Source organism: Botryllus schlosseri, chromosome 9 (genome assembly GCF_051294905.1).
Source record: "Botryllus schlosseri isolate E-star chromosome 9, Bs_hap1, whole genome shotgun sequence".
NCBI lineage: Eukaryota > Metazoa > Chordata > Ascidiacea > Stolidobranchia > Styelidae > Botryllus > Botryllus schlosseri.
The window spans coordinates 24,494,252-24,521,442 of record NC_137244.1 but is presented as its reverse complement, the minus strand read 5'-3'; the positions used below and the strand labels follow the sequence as shown (position 1 = coordinate 24,521,442).

At 40.3% G+C, this 27,191-nt stretch overlaps 1 protein-coding gene across 1 annotated transcript; it reads right to left on the bottom strand.

Annotated features, from left to right (window-relative positions):
- Positions 1-788: 788 nt before the first annotated feature.
- Positions 789-26,058, bottom strand: LOC145447265 (arrestin domain-containing protein 17-like). Its single transcript, XM_080325681.1, has 8 exons — positions 25,817-26,058; positions 24,595-24,717; positions 16,909-16,995; positions 16,723-16,847; positions 16,518-16,663; positions 3,168-3,405; positions 2,687-2,854; positions 789-1,680 (listed from the first exon to the last, which is right to left on the bottom strand). The coding sequence occupies exons 1-7, from the start codon at positions 26,031-26,033 to the stop codon at positions 2,702-2,704; spliced, it is 1,089 nt and encodes a 362-aa protein (XP_080181807.1). The 5' UTR covers positions 26,034-26,058; the 3' UTR covers positions 789-1,680; positions 2,687-2,701.
- Positions 26,059-27,191: the final 1,133 nt, after the last annotated feature.

The following is a 27,191-nucleotide window of genomic DNA, read 5'->3' as shown; positions in this document are numbered from 1 at the left end:
CGAAACCGACTTGTTGCGCCCATGCATGACTTTCGATGCGCTGTGAGCAAACATATGTCACACATCGACCAGCTAGTGCAGTGGTTCTCAAACTGGGGGGCGTGAAAGCATCTGAAGGGGGGCGCGAAGCTACGGCCAACCGAATTTTTTTTTGCGCTTCGCGCGATTTACCTTCAATTCATTGTTTTTGCTCTGTGTATAGTCCTAATTTCATATTTTAGAATTCTCTTATCAACTGTCATAACCTTCCATGCCGTCAAATTATTCAATGGGATTGCTAGCATTCTGGTTGCATTTTGTGATATGACCATAAGGGGGGCGCGATTTTTTTCACGTGTCTAAAAAAGTTTGAGAACCGCTGAGCTAGTGGAGAATAAGCAAATGCAGCCATCGCATTAAAACAATTGACGTTTGTTGTTTGCTGTTATTTCATTATATTGTTCTTCTTGTGACTGGTGGTGAAAAAACAATTCCATGAATCCCATTAACCCTGGCCGATAATGTCTAGTTTAATAGTAGCTAGCTACAAATTGGGCGGTAGGGGGCGCTTAGAGCCAATGGGGCGGTGATGGTTTAGTGGGCAACTGCTGCGCAGTGTTAAAACGATTGATGAATAAAACAGCAAAATATGCAGTAAAACCTTCAAAATCGGTTATGCCAAGGCAATTTATGGTCGATCCAGGCGTCGGATCTGTTCAATCGGCTGTACCGGAAAATTCCATTGTTACCCGTCAAAATATATCCTGCCCATCTCGCCACATCTTGTGTTGTTAAATTGAACCAAAATATTGAAACACTCTTGTCAGCTATATTTTACTCATCTGTATAAATGTCACTAATCGCATTTATAGTCCGTGATATGCAAGCGTCATCGCAAAGACAGACAAATCTATAGCAGCACACCGCCGCAACTTTTTGCATTGTCGAGCATGTCCGTTTCCATGCTGAGATGTAAAGTTGAGTTGTAAAAAACTATTGGAATAAGAGTCATGGATTGTGGTTCATGGTGTTGCCACCACCCTGACACGTAGTGAATTAAGGTCTATAACTCGTTAGTTTATGCAGGCATACGGTGAGGATATCAACTAGCAGTAATGAATTATGAGGGTGACAATTTGAGAAACAACTGGTATCTCCGAACTAAACTAAAAGATCTTTAAGAAACGCACTGACATGCCCTGGGGGATACCATTAATACCTTGGAAATCGTAACATCACAGACGAAAAAAAAACAAGGTGCTGATTGACAGCTAGCTACTGTACAGTTACCGAAAAAAGTGAATGTATACAGAAAAGGCAGCAAGAAAATAGACATAATCAGACACTGATTTCAATAAAACATCTACTTCACCACTTCACGTTGCAGTAGTATCCTAATAGCGAGTGTGATATACGAGAAAAGAATACATTGCAGCTACGAGTGGCAAGAAGACTATATATACAAACTTAAAGTAGAATAATATATGTGAATGCAGACTGGTTCCAGTCTTAATAAGAGGTCTGGTCTGTAACTCCGTTAAGCGTACTGGATACGGCACTATACTATGGTATGAGTTGAAAATGACTGGTGTTGGACCAGGGATATCAAGAACTTCTAGTTTCTAGATATCCCTGTGTTGGACGTTGCTTGTAAGTATGAGGGCAGAGCACTTGCTGTATCCTGTGTAGCATCGCCAAGACCTGAATAGAAATGCCAATTCAAGGCAGAGATAATATATTCTTAGCACTGTACATTACATTACAATTCGGATTCAAGAAAGTTTTATGAAGTACAACGACAATTTTTATCACTGAGCTCAGAATTCAGATTCTCAATCGTTACTATATTTTGGTTATTACTATTATTATTAATGTTTGAATAGTGGCGCTTATGACCGATTAGGTCTTTTGCACCACGTACGAGATGATTAGCGTAAACAATATTTCACAGATATTTCGCAACGACAGAACAAATTCCACCACCGGGGTTACCAGTTGAGGAGACGTGAGAACATTTTCAAGTGAAAGTATGATGCCGTAATAGTTGCACGATTCAACTAGAAATCGACGGTGAAAATCAAATCGAGAACAATATAATATAAAATGCGTTACTGTTTCTGGAGTGCCGCATGTTCCACAATTAGGGGTCTCCGAGCAGTTGATACGGTATAAATGCGAGTTCAGGAGACAATGATCCGCGTCCTCAGACGGAATAATGTACGGTCGTATATTTTGGTTATGAAAGAGTAGACCTAAATGCCGGAGTGGGAGTTTTAAACTGCTATTATGGCGAGCTACAACTTGAAATCAGAGTAATATTGCTATAGGTATTGATTGTAATTAAACACATCTTTGGAATCAACGGAATTGTAATTGATCGAAATATTTATTGCAAGGCCATGCAGTATCAAATACAAGCCCACTTCGGTTTACGTGTTGTAGTGTGGGGTTATACCGGTATGCAGATGGTCCATTTTATTCAAGTTTCGAAACATTCTACAGAATCTCAATGCATAAGCAAGACTAATCCAGTTTTTTTTTTCGAGGTTTCATGCTGCTCCTTACATCAATGTTGCCCAATACCTGATTGGAATGTCATATTGGAAATGACAGAATTTTCGGTCAGATATATTATTGGACCAATCAAACACTAACTGAAACACCACCCGAATACCATAAAAGGCGTAGAAATAGTATAAGCGAAAACCTGTCGACGTGTAGCCTATGTTCCACGGTCTGCGGGAGGTATCGACATCCCTGTTGGCTCCGATGGGGGCAAGTGTTGACTTTGCTGATTGCTCATACTGTTCATGATTGTCACCGGACTGGCATTTGATAAATCACTAGAGCAAGCTCCTGGCAGTTTCAACGTGAACTGAAATTGTGAAAAAAAAGTGTTGCAGTGCTCATCTATTTGCAAAGGCGGGAAGAATCAGCACGCTTGTCAATTGGATACCGTGTGCTTCGAGTCCGCACATGAGACAATCATTATAGCGGTAATTGCAAATTTTGCAATACTGCTGCATTATCAACATGTTTGGAATGACTTTACCGATGAAACTGTGATGATTAGAAGAGATCTTTTGTTTTATATTAGGTACATGGCCATGACAAGATTTTGTTATTTCAACCTGAATATAGGACTCACATAGCCGATAATTCTTAATAATGCGAAGAAATCCTGTCACCTCTAACGTGTAATACACTTTGATGAATTGGCAATGTCGCATGTCCGACTCCGGGACATCGGGAACAACCAGACTGCTTTGGTTCTGGAAGTCAAGGCGAGGTCCAATTCGATCCAAATTTTTCCACCGGGTCACTATGGTCTTTACACATTTTGTTTCCATAGCTTGCGTCATTCTCCCAAAATATGTTACTTGCAATACAAGCGCCAGCGTGACTTCTGCAGGTTTTCTCTCGGGACTTGAAAATAAAGTAACCCGTGTATATTTCATATCAAACACATGTGTGGCGAGGATTTAAGTAGGGCCGGTCAAAATCAATTGCTTGAGTGATTCGATTTTAAATAGAGTAGGCTATTAGCCTTCGAATCGAGCATCACTCATTATGATGACACAACGGTAAATATGAAGGCTACCATTTATAATTGAATAGTATATTCATATTGAAATGAGCCCGAACATTTTCGGCTGACACTCGTCAGGGGTACTCGTCAGCAACTAGTAGAGAATTGGAATGTCAAGAATCGTATTACAAAATATAACTTCACCAGCATGAAATTTCGAATCAGAGAGCGTACAATGTACTATTTTTAGATGGGATTATAATCAAGAAACCAGGATCCACTAAATCGCGAGAAGCGCGGAAACATTTTACAAAAGAAATGAAATCTGCCCGAAAAGACTCTATTTTATATTGATTTACAAAATAATTTTGGGTCGCCTGCGAGCATTGTAGGGGAGAGTGGGTAGGTATGGGCCACTGTTGAGGTGTGGGCCACTGCCATATCTGGTGACTGTGACATCCCATATGGTTGCCAAGCTCTGTGATTGTTAGTAAAAGGCTCCAGACTCACCCATGTTACTCACAGCCATGAGGCCAGCGGAGTTTTTGACTCAGCTAGAGATATATAATTTTTTCGGCCTAAAGTAAATTTATTTGAAAATAGGGAATTTGGGTTTGAGTCCACATATGTGCATGTTTGGATTAGACTTATACATGGTGTGAAAGCTATAGAAATACGCTATCTATAGAGTATAGTTTTAATGCTTTGTCAATCTCTCGGATCTTGAAATTATGGTAAGAATCCCCAAGATGGAGTGTTTGAGGTATGGGCCTTTTAGCAGGTTGGGGTATGGGCCGGCCCATACCTCAATAGGCTGGGGTATGGGACAGCATAACATATACCTGAAATCAATATTTGAATGATCCTGTTAAATATATTTATCTCTAGAATACAGAAGGTGTTGGTCTTATCCCTCCCATATACAATCACTTGAAAGTAAATCATGAAACCCATAAAAAGCCAGTTTTCAGAATCAGATCTGAGCTTGGCAATATGAAACGTTAAAGCATGGGAGGGAGAGAAGAATGCCGTCAGTACAAAATTGGTAGAGCCACATTAAACAGGTATATGGAAAACCAGGGGATGAGTCTCGCATGAAAAAGATTTCAAAATCGTTTTCCAATACTGTCTTTCATGACGCGGAAAAAAGTTTGTTGGCACAGTATGTCATCATATGCTCTAATACGTATCATGGTTTGTCACTCCCACTTAAATAAGAGATAGAGCTGTGACATTTGGATTTGATGGGGTAGTTGAGGCGAAAGAAGCATGATTTGATAGTGATTTTCATGTTAGATATCTTTAGTTATCTTGTTTCGTTATGCGTTACGGCTTTCAATCAATACGGGAATTGAAATATATGAATTGTCCACTTCCAGCCCAGCTTTATATCAGTATATACAAACTGTTGGTAACTGTGACAAGAGTTGAGGTTTGCAGGATATGAATGGCATTTATTGATTCAATACAGACAGCGGCCCATACCTCACTACCCCCCGGCCCATACCTCGGAGCCTATTTTTTACTTACAAAAATGATGTATTGTTACAAAATTTGATGTCACTTCCAAATACATGGGTATTTTAGCTTAATTCTGCCAGTAATAGTTAGCCAGATAACTAATGATAGTCTATACCGAAATTTAGGAATATTAGACAAAGTTTGGCCAAGTTATAGCTTTGTAAGATTTAGTGGCCCATACCTACCCACTCTCCCCTACATTTTAAAAACTTATGCTTCAGTTTTTGCCAAAACAGGGTGTCGTGTGCGTCAAATCATTGGGCGTGTGATCAAAAATCATCTCGCGTGCCAGAAATGGCACGCGTGCGGGGAGCTTCCAACCCCCGGTATAGTATATTCAATTCATATTGAAATGAATCCTAATGTTTTCGACTGACACTCGTCAGGGCCAGGGGTAAGAATATTCGTCAGCAACTAGTACAGAATTGGAAAGAACATAGTATATCAGTGGTCGGGAACCTTTTTGATCTGAATAGCCATGTTAGTCATATATTTTCCATTTTAACTCCCAAAGAGCCATACATGTCAATCAATTGTTACGTAACAATTAAAAATCGAAACGTCATGACACATTCAAACTCACTACACGGGATTAGTCGGGGGCGCCGTATATATTTTTTCTGGAAAAACTGGTAGGCTACTAATCATTCTGGGATAGCGCAATTCATCTTAAATAGCTCAGAATTTATAATAATTGATATTGATCTAATTTTCTGATATAACTGTAGCACTGATTCCTAAAATCTAAATGTTAATCGACTTCTGAATTCGGCGGTAACATAAACGTTGCACTACTCGCTTGCATTTTCCGGCAGTACTAGAAAGCTACTTATCAATGAAAAACGTGGATAGCGAAGCGTTGATTGTAATTTGGATTTGTAATCGGAATGTCACTTCCATGGCAGTTCATTTCTCGACGTGCGTCAGAGGGAGACAATGTGTATTTAAAAACTAGATTGTCATATAGGCGTCCCCATGTCTGCTATTCTCTTTGATCAACAAACGTATGGTGCAATCCAAGATTACGCAGCGCGCGATGCCGGGGAGGCTACATCGAATTCGATAGGGATATTGGTCGCTGGCGCCACAGAAACTTGAATTTGAGGATTTTATAAAGGGGTTCGAAACCTTAACCCTGGATACGCCACTGTCTTGTCCTCTCGAATACATGTTTATGCTGCCTCGAGAATAATTATTCTGCCCGTTAAGAAAATTTACTAACAAGTTGCTGCAATACCGATAAAATTAAGTACAAAATTAAAAATATGTCATAGAGCCATATCTACCCAAAAGAGCCATCGGTTCCCGACCACTGTTGTATATCAACAATCGTATCACAAAATATGACGTCACCACCACGAAATTTGGAATAAGAGAGCGTTCATAACGTAGCCTACTATATTTAGACGGTACACGAACTGCTTTAGTTGACACAGCCTTGGCTGGTGTATTTTGATAAAAGTCCACTCCAAAAGGCACACAGGTAAAGTGTGAACGGCCCCTCCCAACGATGCGAAATCTATGTGGCTTTTATACGTTCACAAGGATATATTGCCAGTTCTACGTCACATTAATGATTATTTGGTATTCTTTCAACCGTACCCATTTCATTGCACTTTGTGCAAATGCTCTGGGTTAAGCTCATCTTCACAGATATGTCATGGCCACTAACGAGCGTAGCTTCATACTATGTGTTTAGTATGCTGCGGTACGATTGATCGATAGTCACAGCCAGGCATACGCGAAAATACTATAAAAACTATAAACATATTTGATAAATCAAGTCTTTGCGGAAAGGAGCGTAATTTCAGTATTTGAAAAATCAGCTCTCCCTACTCGACTCGAGTCATTACAATAATACTCGATTGAGATTTGACTTCTCATATTCAGATCATTGTGCCCAGCATTAATTGTAAGTTATTTTAACCAATTTTAGGACTGTAAGCAGTTCATGATGAAACCATTAAGAAGCAGAGCATGAATTAGGATTAGGATTTGGAAATTTTATCGGATTTCAGATTACGATTTCAGATTTTTTGTATTGGATTAAGATTAGGATTGGATTTACCGATTTTCGGGGAGATTGATGTCCTGTGGCGAATGGCGACCAGGTTTACCGTCCTACCAAAGCTACTTCATGTACTTTGACACTCACTATGCATTTTAATTATTTCTGTTTACATTATTATATAGGCATAAGCAGTGGTGGCCTTACGATTGGGGGGGCCCTAGGCGAAACTTCGGGGGGGCCCCTCCTTATCTATATTATCGCAACTTCTGGGGGGCTACGCCCCCCAGACCCCCCTCACTAGCGCTTAACGATACCTTTTATTGTTCTACACCAACACAACGTATACACTGTTCCGGTAGTGCTTTGTCTGTACATCATGTTGAAACTGAAACTTTCAGCATATAAAATAATTATAATGTCATGCCACAGTACAATAAACGACTTGGCATATTCGAAAACAAGTGAGTCAAGTGAACTACAGTGCGTGTCCAGACCCACCTATGTAGAAGAATTATGGGATGTAGCATGACATAATAGTATAACAAGGCAACTGCACGCCAAATATACCACATAAATCCAGAAAGCTGTCGGCTGACATTAGTAATAAGCCAGCACACCACGTCAAGGTTTCAGCCAGGTGCTGGATTGGGCCTATCTTTTTGCTACAAAGAAGATTTTGTTGCATGATAAGGCATAAAAGCAAAATGTGCGGCAATGTGGTACAACACCAGTAATACCACAGGAACACATCAGTACTGGTATCACCTGTGAAGAGCTAGTTCCATGATCTGTAAGAATATAGCTTTCAATAGAACATCCATTGTAATATAATATTTATTGAACTCGGATAATTTTTGGGTGCCTCTCTTCAAGAGTTAACTGCACACCTAAGGGATTTAAATAGATTTAAAAGCAAAAGCAAAACGGCAAAGTATGACGCAACAATCAACAATGACAACAACAACAAACTTTAAAGTATACGGACATACGGTACTATAGCAGCAGCGCAATTTGTAAATAAACAGTTACACACACGAAACAACACGCACTAATGAAAAAATTGTATGTTATAGAAAAAAAATTTTTGTCGGTAAGGTTGGTTGGTTGGTTGGATTAAACCTAAATCGCCACAACTAGCATAGACAAAAGACCACTACAATCAAATACAATATACGTATTTGAAAGCACTGTTACATCATTCAAGTCTACAAGGCAATATAGTTGGTGGAAAAACAGCATCATCCTCAATTTGTGCAGAACATTCCTGAGCTGAAATAGATGGTTAAATATTTGTGTCGCAGTTAAAAATTTGCATTGTCACTTTCTTTCCAAATCTGAACCACTTCCTTTTCTGAGATCTTGACTTACAATTAGCATGTACTCGCGGCATTGTAACAGATACTTGACTGCAGTAATTAGGAGATACTGATGCTACCAATTACAACATAACATATAACTGAGTGATACCAAACTCATCGTAGCTAATGAAAGGTACGGTTGTCAACTGACGAGTGCGCCTTACTAAATATGCTGTTTACCGAGTCACATTTATATTGAACTGGTAGCTCATTTCAAAAGTGTAATGGTCAAATTGTCTTATGCAACACCTGATCTGATCTGAATTGCTAATAAAACCAATGATGAATCTTAGGGCAAATTTTGGTTGCAGTCAAATCCATGGAAAGTTGCACATATTTTTCATAAAAGTTGAAGTAAAAAGTTGCATTTATTTTTCATTTATTTTTCACTAAAGTTACACTAAAAAAGTACATTTATGGATAAGTTTCTTGACATTATTAAGGTATGAGATACTCGAATCGATGCGTATCCAAGGCACTGTCGCAAAACTCAGTGTTGGCGCCTTCAACAAAATCAATAGCCTGAAAAAATTGACCCAGTAGTAGGCTAATATAATTTACGGCGGTCTAGCCTGAATGTATGTCAACTGAGAAATGACCTCAAATTTAAACGACCGTGATGATAATCAAGCGATCTATTTACATAAAGTACCAAATATTTCCAGTAAAAAGTGAGTTGCATGAAAAATCGAAAAGCTGCAAAAAGTTGCTTGAAAAAATGAAGAAAAGTCGAAATATAAGATTCCTCCAAACAGCTTAAAACACCATACTACATAACTTCCGAGTATTTAGGAAGCTGCAGAAGCTGTAAAAAAAAGTTGCAAAAACTGGGTAACCCTAAAAGGAGGGAACGCGGAAACTGCGGAAAACGCGGAACTCGCGGAAATGGCCCCTAAAACGCGGAAACTGCGGAAAATGCGGGAAACCTTGATTCCTAAAGCGCTGAAACAAGAGGAAAACGCGGAACGCGGAACAGTCGGTCATTGACCTCTATAGATCACAAAGTAGGCTCTAAAACGAGGAAAAAGCGGAAAAGGCGGAACGCGGGATAGTCGGTCATTGACATTTGTAGATCTCATAGAGGAACTCTAAAGTTTAAAACGACGAAACTGTGGGACACCAATTTTAGATTAGGGTTAGGGGAGGTGGGATATTAGGGTTGAGGGAGAGGGTGATATTAGGGTTGGCGGGATATTAGGGTTGAGGAAGAGGGGGATGTTAGGGTTGGATATCATGTCCCTAACCCTCTTCTCCAACCCTAATATCACCCCTCTCCCCAACCCTAACATCCCCCTCTCTCCAACCCTAATATCCCACTAACCCTAATATCCCACCTCCCCTAACCATAATATTCCACCTCCCCTAACCCTAACCTAACCTAACCCTAATCATAACCCTAACCTAACCCTAATCCTAAGCTAACCCCTAACCCTAATATCCCACCTCCCCTAACCCTAATATCCCACCTCCCCTAACCCTAATATCCCACCTCCCCTAACCCTAATATCCCACCTCCCCTAACCCTAATCTAAAATTGGTGTCCCGCAGTTTCGTCGTTTTAGACTTTAGAGTTCCTCTATGAGATCTACAAATGTCAATGACCGATACAGTACATCCTCAAGATTACCGGACCACGACTGACCTATCGATCTCGCTTCCCATGACATGCCGCCCTATTTCTTGTCGCATTCTTTTTCTATACTATCTCCTTTACCTTCATTCAGTGTGCATGCCTCCTCTTTACATCGCCTAGGCCAAGGTGGGTGTCAGATTCCATAGACAACCTAGTCGCTTCGACATCTTCCTTTCTTTCATTGTATCGCATTTTTGTGGTGTATTGAAATGATAAAATTGCTAATAAACCAATGATGATGATGATGACTATCCCGCGTTCCGCCTTTTCCGCTGTTTCCTCGTTTTAGTGCGTACTGTGTGATCTATAAAGGTCAATGACCGACTGTTCCGCGTTCCGCGTTTTCCTCTTGTTTCAGCGCTTTAGGAATCGAGGTTTCCCGCTTTTTCCGCAGTTTCCGCGTTTTAGGGGCCATTTCCGCGAGTTCCGCGTTTTCCGCAGTTTCCGCGTTCCCTCCTTTTAGGGTTACCCGCAAAAACTTGCCTTGTGATCATTTAATTCTTTCCTCTGCCGTGCTGAAATTGATTCCATTGCTAATTGTTTGGTCACATTTTGGTCTTTTTCTGTGACATCACATTAAATTATCAACCTCGCAACAAATTGAATATATGTAGCCATTCGTACACCTTTCTCAATGATAGCCATACAAACCTTTCAAGTATCGACATAGATTTTTGAGGCATAAAATATCAGGCATCAGGCCGCTAGAAACTTTCCTGCATGCAAGATGTATTGCATATCTATCTATAGTACACCACCAATTAAAAGACATCCACCTGTGATAAAAAAAAACACTTTCTGACAATACCATAAACACTTTCTGACTGACTGTAACGGGTGCACATTGAGCATGGTAAAGCTTTGAAAATACGCTGCTAATCCGCAGACAAGAAATGAACAAATTTACCATCATGACAACCCTGAGAATGGATTTCCATTCAGAAAAGGCCCAATTCACAACTTATATGTTGAGTCAAGAGAATGGCTCAGTAAACAACAATATATAGGCTTTAATAGCCTATGCTTTCATTGGCTTTCAAATGACTATTTCCTTTGATATTTTGGATATTCAGGCTCAGTGTGGACACGGTTCATTATCAATTAACATACGGTATCATATGAAAGCTGGCATCAAGAGCTAGCAAGTAGAATCTCACAAACTTATAGTGGAAAATTTTGATGCACTGAAATATACACTGCTGCCACTAGGAAATATATACTCAATAATAATTCATTCCATGTTACAATATGACCTCATTAACATAAAATCGAAGTAGGCTCTTTTAACAAGCACAGAAATTCAATTATCGAACACCGTTTACAAGACAATATTCTACATGGGTAGGCCTACATGTATTTTCACGGTTATTCGCAAAATGATAAACTAAAATTGGCATAAATGGAGGGGGGGCTCATAAAATCAAAGTAAGCTCTATTAGCAGGTGCAGAAATTTAATGACCGACGGTTTACGGTACCATATTCTACATCGGTACATACATTTTCACGGTTATTCGCAAAATGATAACTAAAATTCGCATAAATGTAGGGGGGCTCATAAAATCTAAGTAAGCTCTTTAAGTGGATGCAGAAATTCAATGATCGACTACTGTTTACGGTACCATATGCTACATAGGCACATGTATTTTCACGGTTATTCGTAAAATGATAACCAAAAATCGCGTAAATGAAGAAGGGGCCCCCCCTCATAAAATCAAAGTAAGCTTTTAGCAGGTGCAGTAATTTAATGATTGACTTCTGTGCGCGGTATTACATTCTACATGGGTACATGTATTTTCAGTTATTGCAAAATGATAGCATTTGCGTAAATGTAGGAGGGGGGGCCCTTTAGCTAATGGAAAAATAGATAGAGATCATCAAATCAAAGTGAGCTCTTGCAACTAGCGCAAAAATTTAATGATCGACTACTGCTTACGGTACCATATTCTAAATTGGCGCATGGATTTTTGTGGTTATTCGTAAAACGATTACTAAAAAATGAGATTTGATGATTGACCTGTCTTTACGGTACAATACCATATTTTTTATGGATACAAGGATTCCGCGGTTATTCAGAAAATGGTAATACTTGAAAAAAAGCGCGTAAACCGGAGAAATAGTTGGAAAAAGCGCGTAAACCGAGGAGGGGGGGCCCTCGAAAGCGCGTAAATCAACCAGGGGGGGCCCTAGGCGACCGCCTACCTCGCCTACCCCAAAAGCCACCACTGGGCATAAGATGTGGGCTTTTTAAGAGGAATTCCAAGTTTAGATCGGGTTAGGATCAGGGTTAGGATTGGAATGGTGGGTGTCTGATCTTAAGACTACTCCTAGTCGTTTCGGCATCTTCCTATCATTCATTGTATTGCTGTCTTGTGATGTTTTGAAGTGATGAAATTTTATGAAAAAACTTGAACTTGAATATACAAAATTTCTGGATTAGGACTTGGATTAGGATTTGAAACTTTGGATTTGGATTGGATTAGGACATAGAAATTTCAAATCCGCTCGTCTCTGTTAGGAATGCCGGTAATGAAGCTGCAAAATATGACGAAATAATATTTCATTTTCAATACCAACTCTAGCCCTGTGGTCATTAACCTTTACTAACCAGGGGAACCTTCAGGGCCGTAACAGCACTTCGTCAGCCCCCCCCCAAACGTTGGTCCTGGCCCCCCCATAGGGTGATAAACCTAACTTCTGGGGGGCTTGGCCCCCCAGACCCCCCTCAGGTTGTACGTTGTTTACCGCTGCTCATCATCTATATTGGGTCTCCGTTTAGTGAGTCAGTTTTTATCACCTAAACGCACGAAGCGCGGGAAATTTCTATTATTCATGACTGAATCGGGCAATATGATCGGGAATTGCATATATATTGCTATCAATTTTTATCCTTTCTCTGCTCACGTAATCAGATTTACCGGTAGAGCAGAGTGAGGTGTGTTTGAAAGGGTATAGGACCCCTAAATAATAAACAAACATCTCTGAGTGTATTATATACCCGTTGGTAGGAACGAAACAGCACTTCGTCAGGCCTCAAAAAACTGGAGTCTTGGGCTCCCATAGGGTGACAAACCGACCCGTCAGGCCGCCACCACGTTGTTCCCTTTTGCCACGAAATTATAGATGTACTGCTTAGTAGGCCAGCGCTAATCGCGAAAATTTTCGATAATTCATGATAAAATCGGTCAATAAGATCGGGAATATATATTGCTATCAATTTCTTGTCCTCTATGCTCAGTTGCTCACGTAGTCAGATTTACCGGTAGAGTTGAGTCAGGTGTTGTCTTGGAAAATGTAGAGCCCGTAAATAATAATTAAACATCTTCGGGCAGGTGGACCCGTTGGTATGACTTCGTTACATAATGTCATTTCGTGACCTCCTGTCTGCTATATCAAAAATATACAATCGCCCAAACGTACTAAACTAAAAGATCACACGATTTCAAATTGGTATTTCTTCACTGGCATATTATTTTTCCCTGCGGGGTGGTATTTGTCTTGTGAGGTTCAGATTGCCAAGACAGGAACATTTAGGTGCCAGTCATTTAGGCGCCTATGGACTATTAAACCCCCATGTATTTTGTATATATAACGAAGTTTTCGGTCAGCATGAGGGCAGTCCTTTTCGGCTAAGGTTTTCTCGCTGCCGATCGTTCTGGCACACTTCTTGCAGTCGCATGTTACATGGCCTTTATGTCTTGGTGCGTCGTGGCGAGGTAATGGCCAACGCTGATATGCCCATTTATATAAATCTTGGGTATTTTTTCTTGTGGGAAGAGTACACAATATTCAAGATACTTGGCAACGTGAAATCGCGCGCAGCGCGAAAAATTTTTGATAAAGTTGCTTGAATTTTTAAAAAAATACTCTATAATTTATGCTAATTCACGAAATAATTTTGGGCCCCCTTCGAGCTCGCCCCCCCCCAATTGGGGGGTTTGGGGTGCGGCAGTTACGGTCCTGGGAACCTTAACCCTATTATGCACGCAATTGACGAATCCCAAATTTTGTCGAGTAACAAAAATAGAAAATCTACCACCTTACTGCATTATTATGGAATTCTGATGCAGAAAATGACACGTGCATCAACAACAGTGAAGAGAAAAAACGTTAAAACATGATTTTCTAACAAAACAGAAAGGTTGTAATGAATATTTACAACACGTCAGCGAGCCCTGCTGCATGTGTGTCTTGATTTACGTTGAATCCCGGATAATAATAATATTAATATCGTTGGGTTATATTTTTCATCTGAACAAGTACAATTTACAATGCGATAAGACACAACGCGATGACATGAACAGATAGGAGGATGTCGAGCGTCACGCATCAGTAGCGATGCTTTTCTCTAACATGAACCTCGGCCTAGAGTGCCCGATATCACAGTTATTTTCGATGTTGACCTTTTTTGCAGCCGCGGCCCTTTCTACTAGCTCTTTCTATTCCTTGTGAGTGCTTTCTTTCGTCCAGCCCAGATAAACCTCCGACGGGAGTCGAACAAGGTCCGTCAGATTTACGGGTGCTTATCGTTACCACTACGCCAGTGGTTCTTAACCTTTTTTCTTCCAGCGCCCCCCTTTCAAAAATTATCGTGCTCCAGCGCCCCCCCCCCAACTTCATATTGTAAGGAATGTAATAAAGACAATGAGTAAGAGGGAGGGCCGTAGGCCGTAATAGCACTTCGTCAACCCCCTAAAAACGATTGCCTTGCGCACCCATAGCGTGATAAACTGAACCTCTGAGGGCTTCGCCCCCACGAACCCCATATCGTGATTTTGATGGTCAGCAAAGTTTGTGTGGCCTGGTCGCCCTAGGTACCAAAATTTTCTATAATGCATTAATGGAAAGGTGGTCATTACATATATAAGTCGCTATAAACGTTTTATCCTCTCAGCCCACGTAATCAGATTTACCAGTAGCACTAAGTGAGCTGTTGTATAGGAAAATAAAGGGCACGTAATTAATAATTAAACCGCAGGTACAATTATTCGTTACCAGGGCCGTAACAGCACTTCGTCAGCCCCCCCTCCAAACAAAAAACGTTGGTCCAGGGCCCCCATCGGATGATAAACCAAACTTCCGGGGGACTTCACTCCCAGACCCCCATTAGGCTGTCCGCTATTTGCTGATAGCCTAGTAGGTATCTACATTGGGTGTCCATTCACTGAGGCAGCTATCCTCGGCTAGTCGCGCGAGGCGCGAAAAATTTCACTAATTAATGATTAAATTGGTCAATATCATCGGGAATAGCATGTAAATTGAGATCAATTTTATCCTCTCTCTGCCCACGTAAACACATTTACCGGTAGAGCTGAGTGAGGTGCAATGTACCCTCTAAGCTGCGCACGTGCGCAGTGCTGACACGGTCTCTGCGCACAGAAAATCTACGTTGCGCAGAACAAATCCGAAGTTATTACCTTTTTTTAGTCGTTACGCACTGTTGTCCAAGGGTCAGCGCAGTGAGTTGTTGAGTGTGCGCAGACTCATCAAAGCTTAAAGCGAACATTGTGAGGTTTCTTGGAAACTGTAGGGCCCGTTACTAATAATTAAACATATTCGGGCGGGCGAACCCGTTGGTATGACTTCGTAGCATGATGTTATTTCGTGACCCCCTGTCTGCAATATCAAAAAATATAGAATCGCTCAACGGGGATATCGCCCAACAGGAATATCCCTGTCGCCCAATCGTACTAAACTAAAAGACGCACACGATTTCAGATTGGTATTTCTTCACTGACATATAATTTTTCCCTGCCAGATGGAATTCGTCTTCTGGGGTTCAGATTGCCAAGACAGGAACATTCGGTGTCAGTCATTTAGGCGCCCATGGACAATTAAACCTATATGTATTTTGAAGGCTATATGTAACGAAGTTTTCGGTGTTAATTTGCCCTGAATACTAATTAAGGATATGTCCTATCACCACATGATCTACTGCGAAGTCATTTTTCTCCAGCGCCCCCCATACCGCCCCCCTGAGCCCAGCGCCCCCCATATCGCCCCCTGAGCGCTTTCGCCCCCCTTCAAAGTCGCCAGCGCCCCCTGGGGGGCGCTGGGGGCAAGGTTAAGAACCACTGCACTACGCTATCTCCCGCAGAGCCCCTATGGGGTTAGTGTGAACCCTGGTTAAGAACCACCACTATAGCTACGAAGTGCTACCAAGTACCCAGTCGTAATGTTTTAGTTCCTATGTTAACTGGAATGTAGCAATCAAGTAGCCTACTTTTCAACATGCGGGACTTATATTGTACCATTCTAATCCTTGATGCAAACATCAATTCTTAAAATTCTTCAAAGTCATACAAAGCAACTCGCAAGGCTGGCGGCGACAAAATATCAATGTACAACAGAAATCAGCAGTCCAGTAACTGCTATTCTGCATTGGATGGTAAGCTTGATAAATAGAGTGATGATCATGCATTAGACGGGTAGGCTACTTGTTAACTACTTTTAACAAAAAGTCGTTTATGCATCTACAACGTCAATACCTTTCACTTATGGCATATCCATTGATGTAAACAACTTGACCAGGAGAATAAGCAGTGTAGTCTGCGTTGATATCAAATTTGAAAGTTCCCTTCTTGCCACCCCAACAACCGTACTTGTCAGTCTCGGCAGTCAATCTGAGTGGCCGCTGTATTTTTTTTTAAATAATCGGCCAAGGCAACAAATCTACAAGAAAATGCGAGTTACCTGCTGTACATCAGAGGAGAGATAGCGATTGAAAACTACGAATGGAATGGTGTAGGATTTTTTGCCAAAGATCCCAGGCTTCATTAAAATCAGGCTAACATCATACTTGACATTGCCGTGCATTCCTGTAACACATCGCTATGCAAATACCACACAAATTTGAACTAAACAAGAAACAATACCTACCCTGATACGTTGGTGGTATATTATAAGGCAGAGTATAGGTAAAAGGAACAGAATAGCTTCCGGGTGAAACTGATGACTCTCCGGTCGCTGAAACACAGGTACTGTATCTTAATAATATGAACTACCTTGAAGAAAATGAGTCTGCTGGTATTTTGATGCAACTCTTCCGGTTATTGAAGTTTCTAGAACCATAATATTAGGGCTGGGCATAATGATTCGAGTGCTCGAATCTGAATCGAGTATGAATTCTAATGATTTGAGTCGAGAGTAGGGCTGGGCAAAACCGAGTACCTGAGTGATTCGATTCTGATTCACGTATTATGCTTCGAGTCGAGTATTTGAGTATCACTCATTATGACGTAACAACAGTACATAAGATGTCAAGGTTCAAATATGTTAATTTTATGCCATCACAACGAATGAACAGTCCGTTATCCATCACATTAAAGATACTTTGGTATTATTTCGACCCTACCAATTTCATTTCACTTTGTGATAATGTTGTGGGAGGATAATAACTTCGGAAATGTGTTATTTCCAGTAACGTTTGTAGCGTTGTACTATTTTTCGTATGCTGCGATACGGCCAATCAATGTTTCAAGGCTTCTGCAGTGGAAAATAGTATCGTAACCATGATTCTCGTCGATAAAGTATCTTCAAGTGGCAAGGAGCGTATAATTTCACTACTCGAAAAAATCGTATTTTGCTACTCGACTCGAATCATTAAAATAATTACTTGATTCAGATTCGAGTAATCGAATCTTTGTGCCCAGCCCTAGTCGAGAGTACTGAAATGATTCTACTTTGCTACCAAGATACTGAAAATCATCGAGAATTATAATTGCAATACTGCTTTTCGCTGTGGATGGCCGTAAACCTGATTGCTCGCACCGCAGCATACAAAACACGTATAGTTCAAAGCTACGCACATTAGTGGAAATAACTTATGTGCGAAGTTGTGATCAACCTACACTCATACAGCCTTTATAGTTCAATGAAATCTGTATGGTCGAGAAGATACCAAATAGCATAATTGTGTATTGTGATGTGGAACTACCAGTAGCCGACATTCTTTATGGCAGCATAAAACATACATATTTGAACTTTTCCAATTATTCATACTATTTTGACATGCTAATAAGTGATACTCGAATTGACTCGAAGCTTTAATACACGATTGTCGATTTAGAATCGAATATCTCACGTACTTGATTTTGCCCGGCCCTAAACAATATACAGATTGGCTCTATTATGGTTTGCACTGTAGGGATGGTGTGAACGTGAGGTTCACGTTCGCGTTCTGTGAGTGAACCTAAGAAATTTGGAGGTTCACGTTCACAAACGAACCTTGGTAGGTTCTGCACTGTGAATCTTTTTCATAGATTACCATTTTTCACGTCATTATAACTTCTTTGGTTGAAATTATTTGCGTTTCAACTTCGCACCACTCTGTGCATGGTGCTGGCAGCATAAAAATCAACACCAAATTTTACTTGCTTTCTTACAAAAGTTTGCTCGAAATATTCAGCTTTCCGTTTGTAAATATTTAGTGACTCTCTGCTGTCAGCTTGACCCGCAATCGCACAACACCAAGAGCGAAATATATCATATGTAGGTATATAGTCAGCGAATGATGCTTATTCAACCTATCAATGAAATTGATATCGTTGCTGATGTAAAAAATCTAGCAGACGTACGGGGTCAATCTTGATTTCATATGTTTATTGTATCATAAAAATCCAAATCAGTGCGATTTCGGTATTGGCTACTTCTGTATAACTTGTTAATGGGTATTATCGGTAGCAAGTATAGAACCCCGTTTCACACTCTGCTCAATATCAACATATCAATACTCGGACGCCGAATACGTTGCCGTTGCCCGGCCTGGCCTAGACCGTTAAGGCGTAAGCTTATATATATAGGCTATTCCCTTGCAAAATTGTTGGCAAAGCGATGGAAGGTATTGATTTTTAGGGACTATTATATCATTTTATTGCTCCATTTGATACATTTGAAGACGTTTAAAACATCAATATGTACTTCAGGTTGTGGCATTATGTGGCCCGAGTCGTCGCTAGGTAGCCTATCGTGTACATAAATATACGCTATCACTTCCCTGAACTGTATGGTTGGATCACGTCACGTGACGTCATGAGGTTCACGTTCGGGTCAAATAGGCTCGCGTTCACACGAACCTGAACCTTTCAGAGGTTCACACCATCCCTCGCAGGTCTATAGAAATGTGGCTAAACCCAATTATATCCGTAACATAAGAACCATATCATGGTCAAATGAAAAATATGGCTGCTTTATCTACTTTATCATGGGATAGTCAAAACTATTGTCTATGTTGTGTCTGTGAGTTACATTGCGAACAACAAACTCAATATCTGGTCAAACCTTTGATCACAGGAAAGCGTTGGATAGTCATTCATTCATTCATTCATTCATTCATTCATTCATTCATTCATTCATTCATTCATTCATTCATTCATTCATTCATTCATTCATTCATTCATTCATTCATTCATTCATTCATTCAGTCAGTCATTCATTCATTCATTCATTCATTCCGGTGAAAGTTTGTAGCCGGACTCGGCTGACAATGTCACTACTGTATAATTGACCTTGATCATAAAATACGTTAGACATACTGCAACAAGGTTTGATACGCCATAAACCAGGGGCGGGCAACTTCTCCAGCTGGCGGGCCGGATATAGGAAAATTATGTACTTGGCGGACCGGATTGCTGAATCGATGCATTATTTGCCCATTTATCCACATACACAAGTTGTAAATCGCATTTAATGAATGTATTTACCGACATCAATGTCACTTCAAAGCCATTTCTCGCCGATAATGACGAAGACAATCTGAATTTGAGAACAGCATTGCCATACAGGCGCCGCCAGGCGCCATGTCTGCTTCTCTCTGATCAATCAACACACGCAGCAATCACTAATTAAGATTTCAAGGCGTTCGATAAGCCCATATCAGTACCCCAATGTACCAAGATATCAATTCATTAGGGCTGAATAGGTGACGTGATAGCGTCGTTGTTCAACTGTGTGGCCTATTTTATCTCGATATTGAATTCATGCAGATCGCGGCTTCTACGACATTTGAAAAGTGGCCCGCGACCTGGCTACGGAATCAAAAACAAGGAATATCAGCCTGGTGTAAATGACCATTGTAGTCGACAAACACCATGATTACCACAAACTATATTAGGGTTGAGTACATCGTAAATGCCGATAATGCAACTCTTCCAGTTTCGACGAACTTACGCGTAAGCTCCACTCTCGCACGCTGCGCAGTGCGCACTGCGCATACATCAGAGGTCTCAAACTCAAATGTGTTCGCGGGCCAATTTCCTAATTTTGATGACTTCGCGGGCCGCAGGATCAATTATATGGGGATTCAATGTATAATATCCCAGTAATCTCCGGTTAACATTGGAACAGATCAATAACAATTTAAATATAATCATTATTGTGCCATAGTAGCAGCATCGTTTCTTAACCTTTTAGCGATCGTACCGCGTATGCTTTCAATAAGAGCTCCCGTGCCCCCTGTCCATTTTCAACACAATTTCTGATGATTTGTTTGTTTGTTTTTCATATTGATCGTGTTTCGACTACATTGGCCATCTTACATCAGGTCGAAAATTCCGTATTTACCCACTTGTAGCACGGCCCACTTCGTGGCTTTTTATAAGACACCGCTGATGGTACCTATATAGAAATCGGAAAGCCTATTCACGTAAAATCGCGCGTAGCACGACGAATATTTCCCAATTGCATAAATTCGCCCCGAAAATATTCCACAACATATAGGCCTATTTCCACAATGCATCTCGTACCCCCTGATGTGGTGCTTCGTACCAGGAAGGGGCTACAACTAACCCCTGGAATAGAAATGACCAATCACCGATGAATCCATTGGTGGTACAGCTGTGGAGCGTACCACTACTTTACTCGCCACCGATAATAACATGGATAAAGAGAACAAACAACACCCAGGACGTAACCAAATACACGTCACGGGGTTACAGAATGCCAATGGCTTCCATGTAGGCCAGATAACTACAGACCCCAGGCAACGCAAGCTACAGACTTTTGATATATTGCTTCCCCATGACAGTTTCATAGATTGTTGCGTCCGAAGGATTTCCAAGTCACTATCCGAGGCGCAAGTCCTACTCTGATTGTAACGTTTGACACGACTCAACTCGAGTCATTTTCAGTTTACCCAGACAATCCAAAATCGAGTAATTTGAAGAAAGGTCGCACAAAATAAAATTTTCAGTCACGAGTCATCAACGGGTCATGTTTTATCATCATGAACCGGAAATGTGACATAATACCGATCTTCGACCGCGTGATAGATTTTAGAGGTGATGTGATGGTGAAGTTTGTTTAAATTTCAGGTTTTTGTTGTAGTTTAAGAGTGAATTTCAAGTTATATGACACTTGAATATATTGTCGAATACTTGAAATTCCCAAATGCCTTCGCGGGCCGCACAAAATATTCTCGGGGCCCGCGTGTTTGAGACCTCTGGCATACATGTATTATTGTATATAATAACATACAGTCACTAAGATTTGACGTAGTAAGCAATTAGGGGGAATCTCGGCAGACTGTAGCCGCGGGCCGTATTATCATAAGACGGAAAACTGTCCGCGGGCCGCATGTAGCCCGCCCGTGCTATAAACCAAAGCGAAATGGATGTGCAATTGATGTAATTTCACAGGATACACAAAATGCATCGTAAATGCGACAAAATAACTTATTCATTTATATGCAGGCCGTGTTATTTTTGGCATTTCCAGAACCAGATGCCAAAACTGCCTAAAATAAAATTTTGAATAAGCCAAAAATAAGGCTTTTTGAAAATATAAATTTTTATTAAAGTTTTTGATAAAAATGTCAACAAGAATTGACAGGAGTTAGTATGAAGCGACAAAACAAGTGTGTAAAGCAGAATTGTCAAATTAGGGACCTTGAATCCTTCGGGGGTCCGCAGACTGCTATCAAAGTGGTCCATGAAAGGTGAATGAAACGGCCAAAAAGTCCAGTGATTAAATTTGAATTTACGACCACTCTGTGGATTGATCAATTTAGCGATTAGGAAATAGATGATATCCGACGATTATGGAGAGTAGATGAAATTAAGTGATTAGGAAGTATAGATGATCTCTGCACCCAAAGGTATAGTCATATGCGCCGACTTTAATTTTTACATGGGGTGGCCAGATGACAAAAAGGAGGGGTTTGAATAAAAAGGGAGGAGTTTGAAATTGTTTCAAATTTACCAAGTTAGCATCAAGCGTAAGCTTGCCAGCGACTCCAGCGGTTAATTAGCGATTCCTTGATCTCGCTCCAATATCCACAATTCAATTCACCAACATGCGCGCGCGAACAATTGGATCCGCAACCTCGGTGACGACGAACAATTTCACAAATTAATACGATTGAAGTCTGCTGTGGAATCTGTTCTGTTATGGCACCGATTTCAGGTGATTCAGGCCTGTCGTATCTTTTGATAACTCGGCCTTAACACACATATTCTGATGTTTTAGTATTAGCGCTAATCAATTATGTCCGTTCGAGTCTGTTCGTGACAATTGCGTAGATTCAAGTTGAGGTTTATTGTAACATAGAAGGTTCCCGCTCACACTAATCGAATAAATTCAGAATTTGCGCCACGAGAATCTCTTGTTGCATCAATACTTATCAACGTAATTCAACGCCGTGCACTGCACAATGGGCAGTTTTAATAACAAATCAAACACTGACAAGTGACATCGAGGGAATACGAGTGTATAAAGCAGACAAGAATTAGTAGCCTGCATATGATAGCAAACGAGAAAGCGCGCATCTAATCAGTAATTCCTCAACTTGCGTACAGCACAATGGGTTCCGAGTCTGACATCGCGACAATTGTTTGCTCATTATAACGACGCTTGAGATGCATTGCTGTATTTCCCGATAAAACGTAGCCAAACCTTATTAGAGTAATGAATATGCGTACTTTGCGCAGGAATGACTTTAAATTCGCAGGCATACACAAACACACTGTCCTATTTCGCCTTTCAATTAAAAAGACTATCACGAAACTACCTCAAGAAATATTTTGTAAACGAATATGCGAGCAAATACATTTTAATTGAGACAAGTAGAACGCGAATAGAGGTCGACCGATATTGATTTTTACAGGCCGATACCGATACCGATATTTCGACGCTCACAAGGCCGATAACCGATATCATAGGCCGATATTAATATGGAAGGAGCAGAGAACTATTTCGCCAAAAATATTATATATTAGGCAAGGTGGCACTTGTTCATGCCACAGAAAGGTGAACCACAAACGAGAAAACTGAAATCGAAAAGACTTTTGCTTAATTGTGAACATTCGTTGAAATTTGGGATAACCCGAAAATCAAAACATGATACAGAATTGCAGATCAGTTCAGAAAAGGTAGATTGTAGTTATATATAAAATATCGGTCGCGATATCGGCCAAGATTGGCCGATACCGATATTCGAGAAATTTCCAAATATCGGCGCCGATAATCGGCCAAGCCGATAATCGGTCGACCTCTAAACGCGAATTCGCTCATCTGGTCGAGATAGGAGATGGTGTTTCTCAGCGCGCGCTGTCGAAATCGACGTCGTAAACGAGGTCGCTTCGATTAACTATGATTGCTAATCACGGAGTACAAATTATTGAGGCGTTTTAAGTAATAGTTCGTCGTCGCCGACGAAGCTGCGTATTCAATTATTCGCGCGCGTGTAGTTGGCGTTTACGCGATTTCACGGACTCGCTAATTGACAGCGCAGACGGCGGGCGTTTAAGCATTTTGTGGTGGCCGCCACCCCATAATTGTGTCACCCCGTAACTCGGCGCCTATGAGTATAGTAATCAGCATATTTCGGAATGTGTGATACAGGGCCCTAATTTTTAAATTCAGCTCAATTACTAGGCATTTTCCTGTTGTCAATGCTCACTTGCTCAGTTTATGCATTTTGTTAAATCATGTAGCCGCCATGCGCGTCCCAGGCTGCATTTAGCTCAATGTGCAGAAAACAAATTTCATTCCCCTTTAATTTGCAACTGAAAACTGTCTGCATGTTCATATGCAGATATTGCAGAAGCACTTGGTTATGTTTCGGGTAAATTTGGTAACCAACATCGTTTTCAATTTGGATTTAAATCTTGTTGTTCGATGGCAGAGTGTGGATACTGCATGTTTTGTCACTTCCGTTTCATAAGAGAGACCAAACTGAAGCGTTTTACATGGTTATTTCGAGTCTATAAACATGAATTCATCCAGATGCGAAAATTGCCAACATTAAAATGTGTAAAATGCCAAAAATAACACTGCCTGTTTATATGCATAGTTCATTGTATCAAGAGAACTATGTATATATTAACAATCACGATAAACCTACTGGTCTTATTGAACAAACTTGAGTGAATCTCAATTTTTAATTTGATACAATTTATCGAGAGCGTAAGTTGCGATTTATCCATATTCCGATATTTAAGCTAATACCCATGAACTCTCATGAATAGCCTATTCGTCACATTTATTAGTATGGCAATGGGTGCTATAGTAAAGCTCCATTCACGACAACTTGACTCTTTTCAAGGAGGCTTATGTGCAGAATCATCTTACGTTCACCATAGAGCAATATTTCATGGTTGAAATAGACTTCTTTTGCTTTGTAATGTTTTGCGCGATTTCCAGAGCCTACAGTCCATTTCACTTCACATTTTCCTGAGATCACAAGCTGAATGGCTGAAGAAAAGAATAATCAAATGAAAAAAACAGTGACTTTATGATTAAGACTTATATTAATTAACCAATAATAATTACAGTACTATTTGGATCTCCGGAAAATATATATTCTGCTATACTGGGACGATTTCACTCATAGAAGTTAAGCAAACTTATCACTAGGGCGATTTTTTTGACATGTCAAAAAAAGCCAAAATTTTGTCAAAATTGTAGCGTTAGGTCAAAAAATGTCAAAATTGTTCACAAAGTCAAAATATTTTTGCAACCTGTATTTCGCATCCTTTGTATCACAGATTTTGCACTGTCGATGAACTTATCATTTGGAATTTTACAGCTTCTAGCCAACTTTATAGCCCTACCGTTATAGACGGCCCATTGTCTGTTGATTGTGAAGCATAAACATTCAAATTAAACAAATAGGTTGACATGGTGTTACACTCATTGCTCAACGTACCGCAAAATCCTTACTGAAGCAAGACTGCGTGGGCATTGCGTGGTTCTTAGTTCTTATATCAAGAAGCGCATGATGAAAAATTGTGATGTAGACATCGCCCTACTTATCACAAAAATATTTTCAAACTTTCAAAATCTAGAACGTTAAAACCAAGTAGGCCAGTTTTGCCGACAAGCTGTTCAAGTATTCTTAAAAACATAACCACTTGGCTAAGTATAGTGCATATCGGCAAAATATATTTGAGTACTCCGCAAAGTACAATTGCCTAGTGTTATTCATATTGAAATAAACCCTGATATTTGGGGCTCACAATCGTCAGGGGTAATCGTCAGCAACTATTAATGAATTCAATAGAATATTGTATATTATATCAACAATCGTATCATCAAATATTACATCACTGGCATGAAATTTTGAATAATAGATGCGGAGAGATCGCTTAAGCTCAATGTATTATTTTCTGATGCTACACGAAATCCTTCTGTTGGAAGTAACTAGGTTGGCGTATATTTCTTATGCCTCGAGAGTCGACTTTGATAAAATACGCCAACATAGTTTGTTCCAACAGGAGTTCGTGTATCATCTAAAAATATTACATTGAGGTCACGGCCACCTCCACGACCATTTTATACTATATATACGTACTTCTGATTGTCAGGGTCCTCTCTATTGTCCATGACGCTTTGCCGGTGATCGTTTGGCCAGGTACAAATGGTTGGTTACAACTGAACACGATCCCAGGAAGTTTCAATTTCATTGGCAAGAATATGTCTATAGTACACTTATCTGGCTGTGGTCCCAAATGAAGAATAACAAACATTTGTATCTGATTTCTCATGAATGTTTTAAAAAAGTCTATCATATTAGGCTATCAACAATTATGGTTAGACTCTGTTCCATTCATTCACCTGGCACGCAATAAGTGGCAATAACACATGGACATTAAAACACACAAAAATGTGGGACAATAACGGCGGACAAGTATAGCCTACCATTTGGGTCTGATGTACCTTCTTATCCACATTGAGTAGTGTTCTCTGAGACCATCACAAATCAATGTTTCCCACATCAAAATTTATGATGTGTCACTGCATGTGTTCTCCACGAATCTCGATATACGCAGCAGAGATCCACGCGTTCATAATTGGCTTAGCGATGGGGGTTAAGATATATGGTAGCCTATTGTTATCACAGGATCGATGTGGTCAGTAATAAAGCAGGCTCCTACATCTATTGGAAACTACTTGAGTACTTTTCACATCTTCATTTTTTTGCTTTGACTTGATGTTGTTTTGGAATGTCTTGTAAAGAGATACTTCAGCTTTTAATTAGAAGAAATCCACGTACTTATACTTCTATTTCAGTAGCAAAGCTGACCATATACTCTGACCATCTCCGCATAGGAGCATTCATAACCAATGCTCTCTCTAATTTTTCACGAGACTGCGCGCAAACTCACCAACTCACAGCGCGGTCCCTTGGACATTAATGCGTAACATATGGTTACCAAGGCTGTGCTCCCGATTTACATGCATTTTTCTGGTAGTGTGTGGTGTTGACTAAATAAAAGGTCATAACTCCGGCTCAACTCTCTTATTACCCAATTTTAAAGATAATATCTGGTGAATTTTACGAACTCTGATGTTCACTGGGCCGGATTCAAGTTTTTTCTATTGCATTTTAATACATTTTACACAAAATGATATCGTGTCGCTTCGTCGGATTACTGATTACATCTGAAATGGTCGTCAATTTGGACTGAAAATCATCAGTGCCTTCTGCGAAAAATATAGTAATATTTTTTTCGAACCACGGGCGGATTTTTTTGTGCGCGGTACATATTTTTTGTGCGCGCAGTACGACTTTGTCAGCTACGCGCAGCTTAGAGGAAACATTGTTCATAAACATCACAGCCAATTATATCCTATTCTAGCTACCGGGATAAATATGTCTGGGGCTGGGCAAGAAACTCCACAAGTGTTGTCAACTCTGGATGAACAGTTGAACACAGATCGCGTTC

Bases quoted from the DNA above. Each gene is read 5' to 3' on its own strand.
- LOC145447265 (XM_080325681.1), bottom strand. From the start codon at position 26,033: ATGATAGACTTTTTTAAAACATTCATGAGAAATCAGATACAAATGTTT. The intron at 24,718-25,816 runs GTACGTATATAT...TCTTTTCTTCAG, and splicing joins GAGGACCCTGACAATCAGAA to CCATTCAGCTTGTGATCTCA. The intron at 3,406-16,517 runs GTATTGACGTTG...TTTATTTTCAAG, and splicing joins GGATATGCCATAAGTGAAAG to TCCCGAGAGAAAACCTGCAG.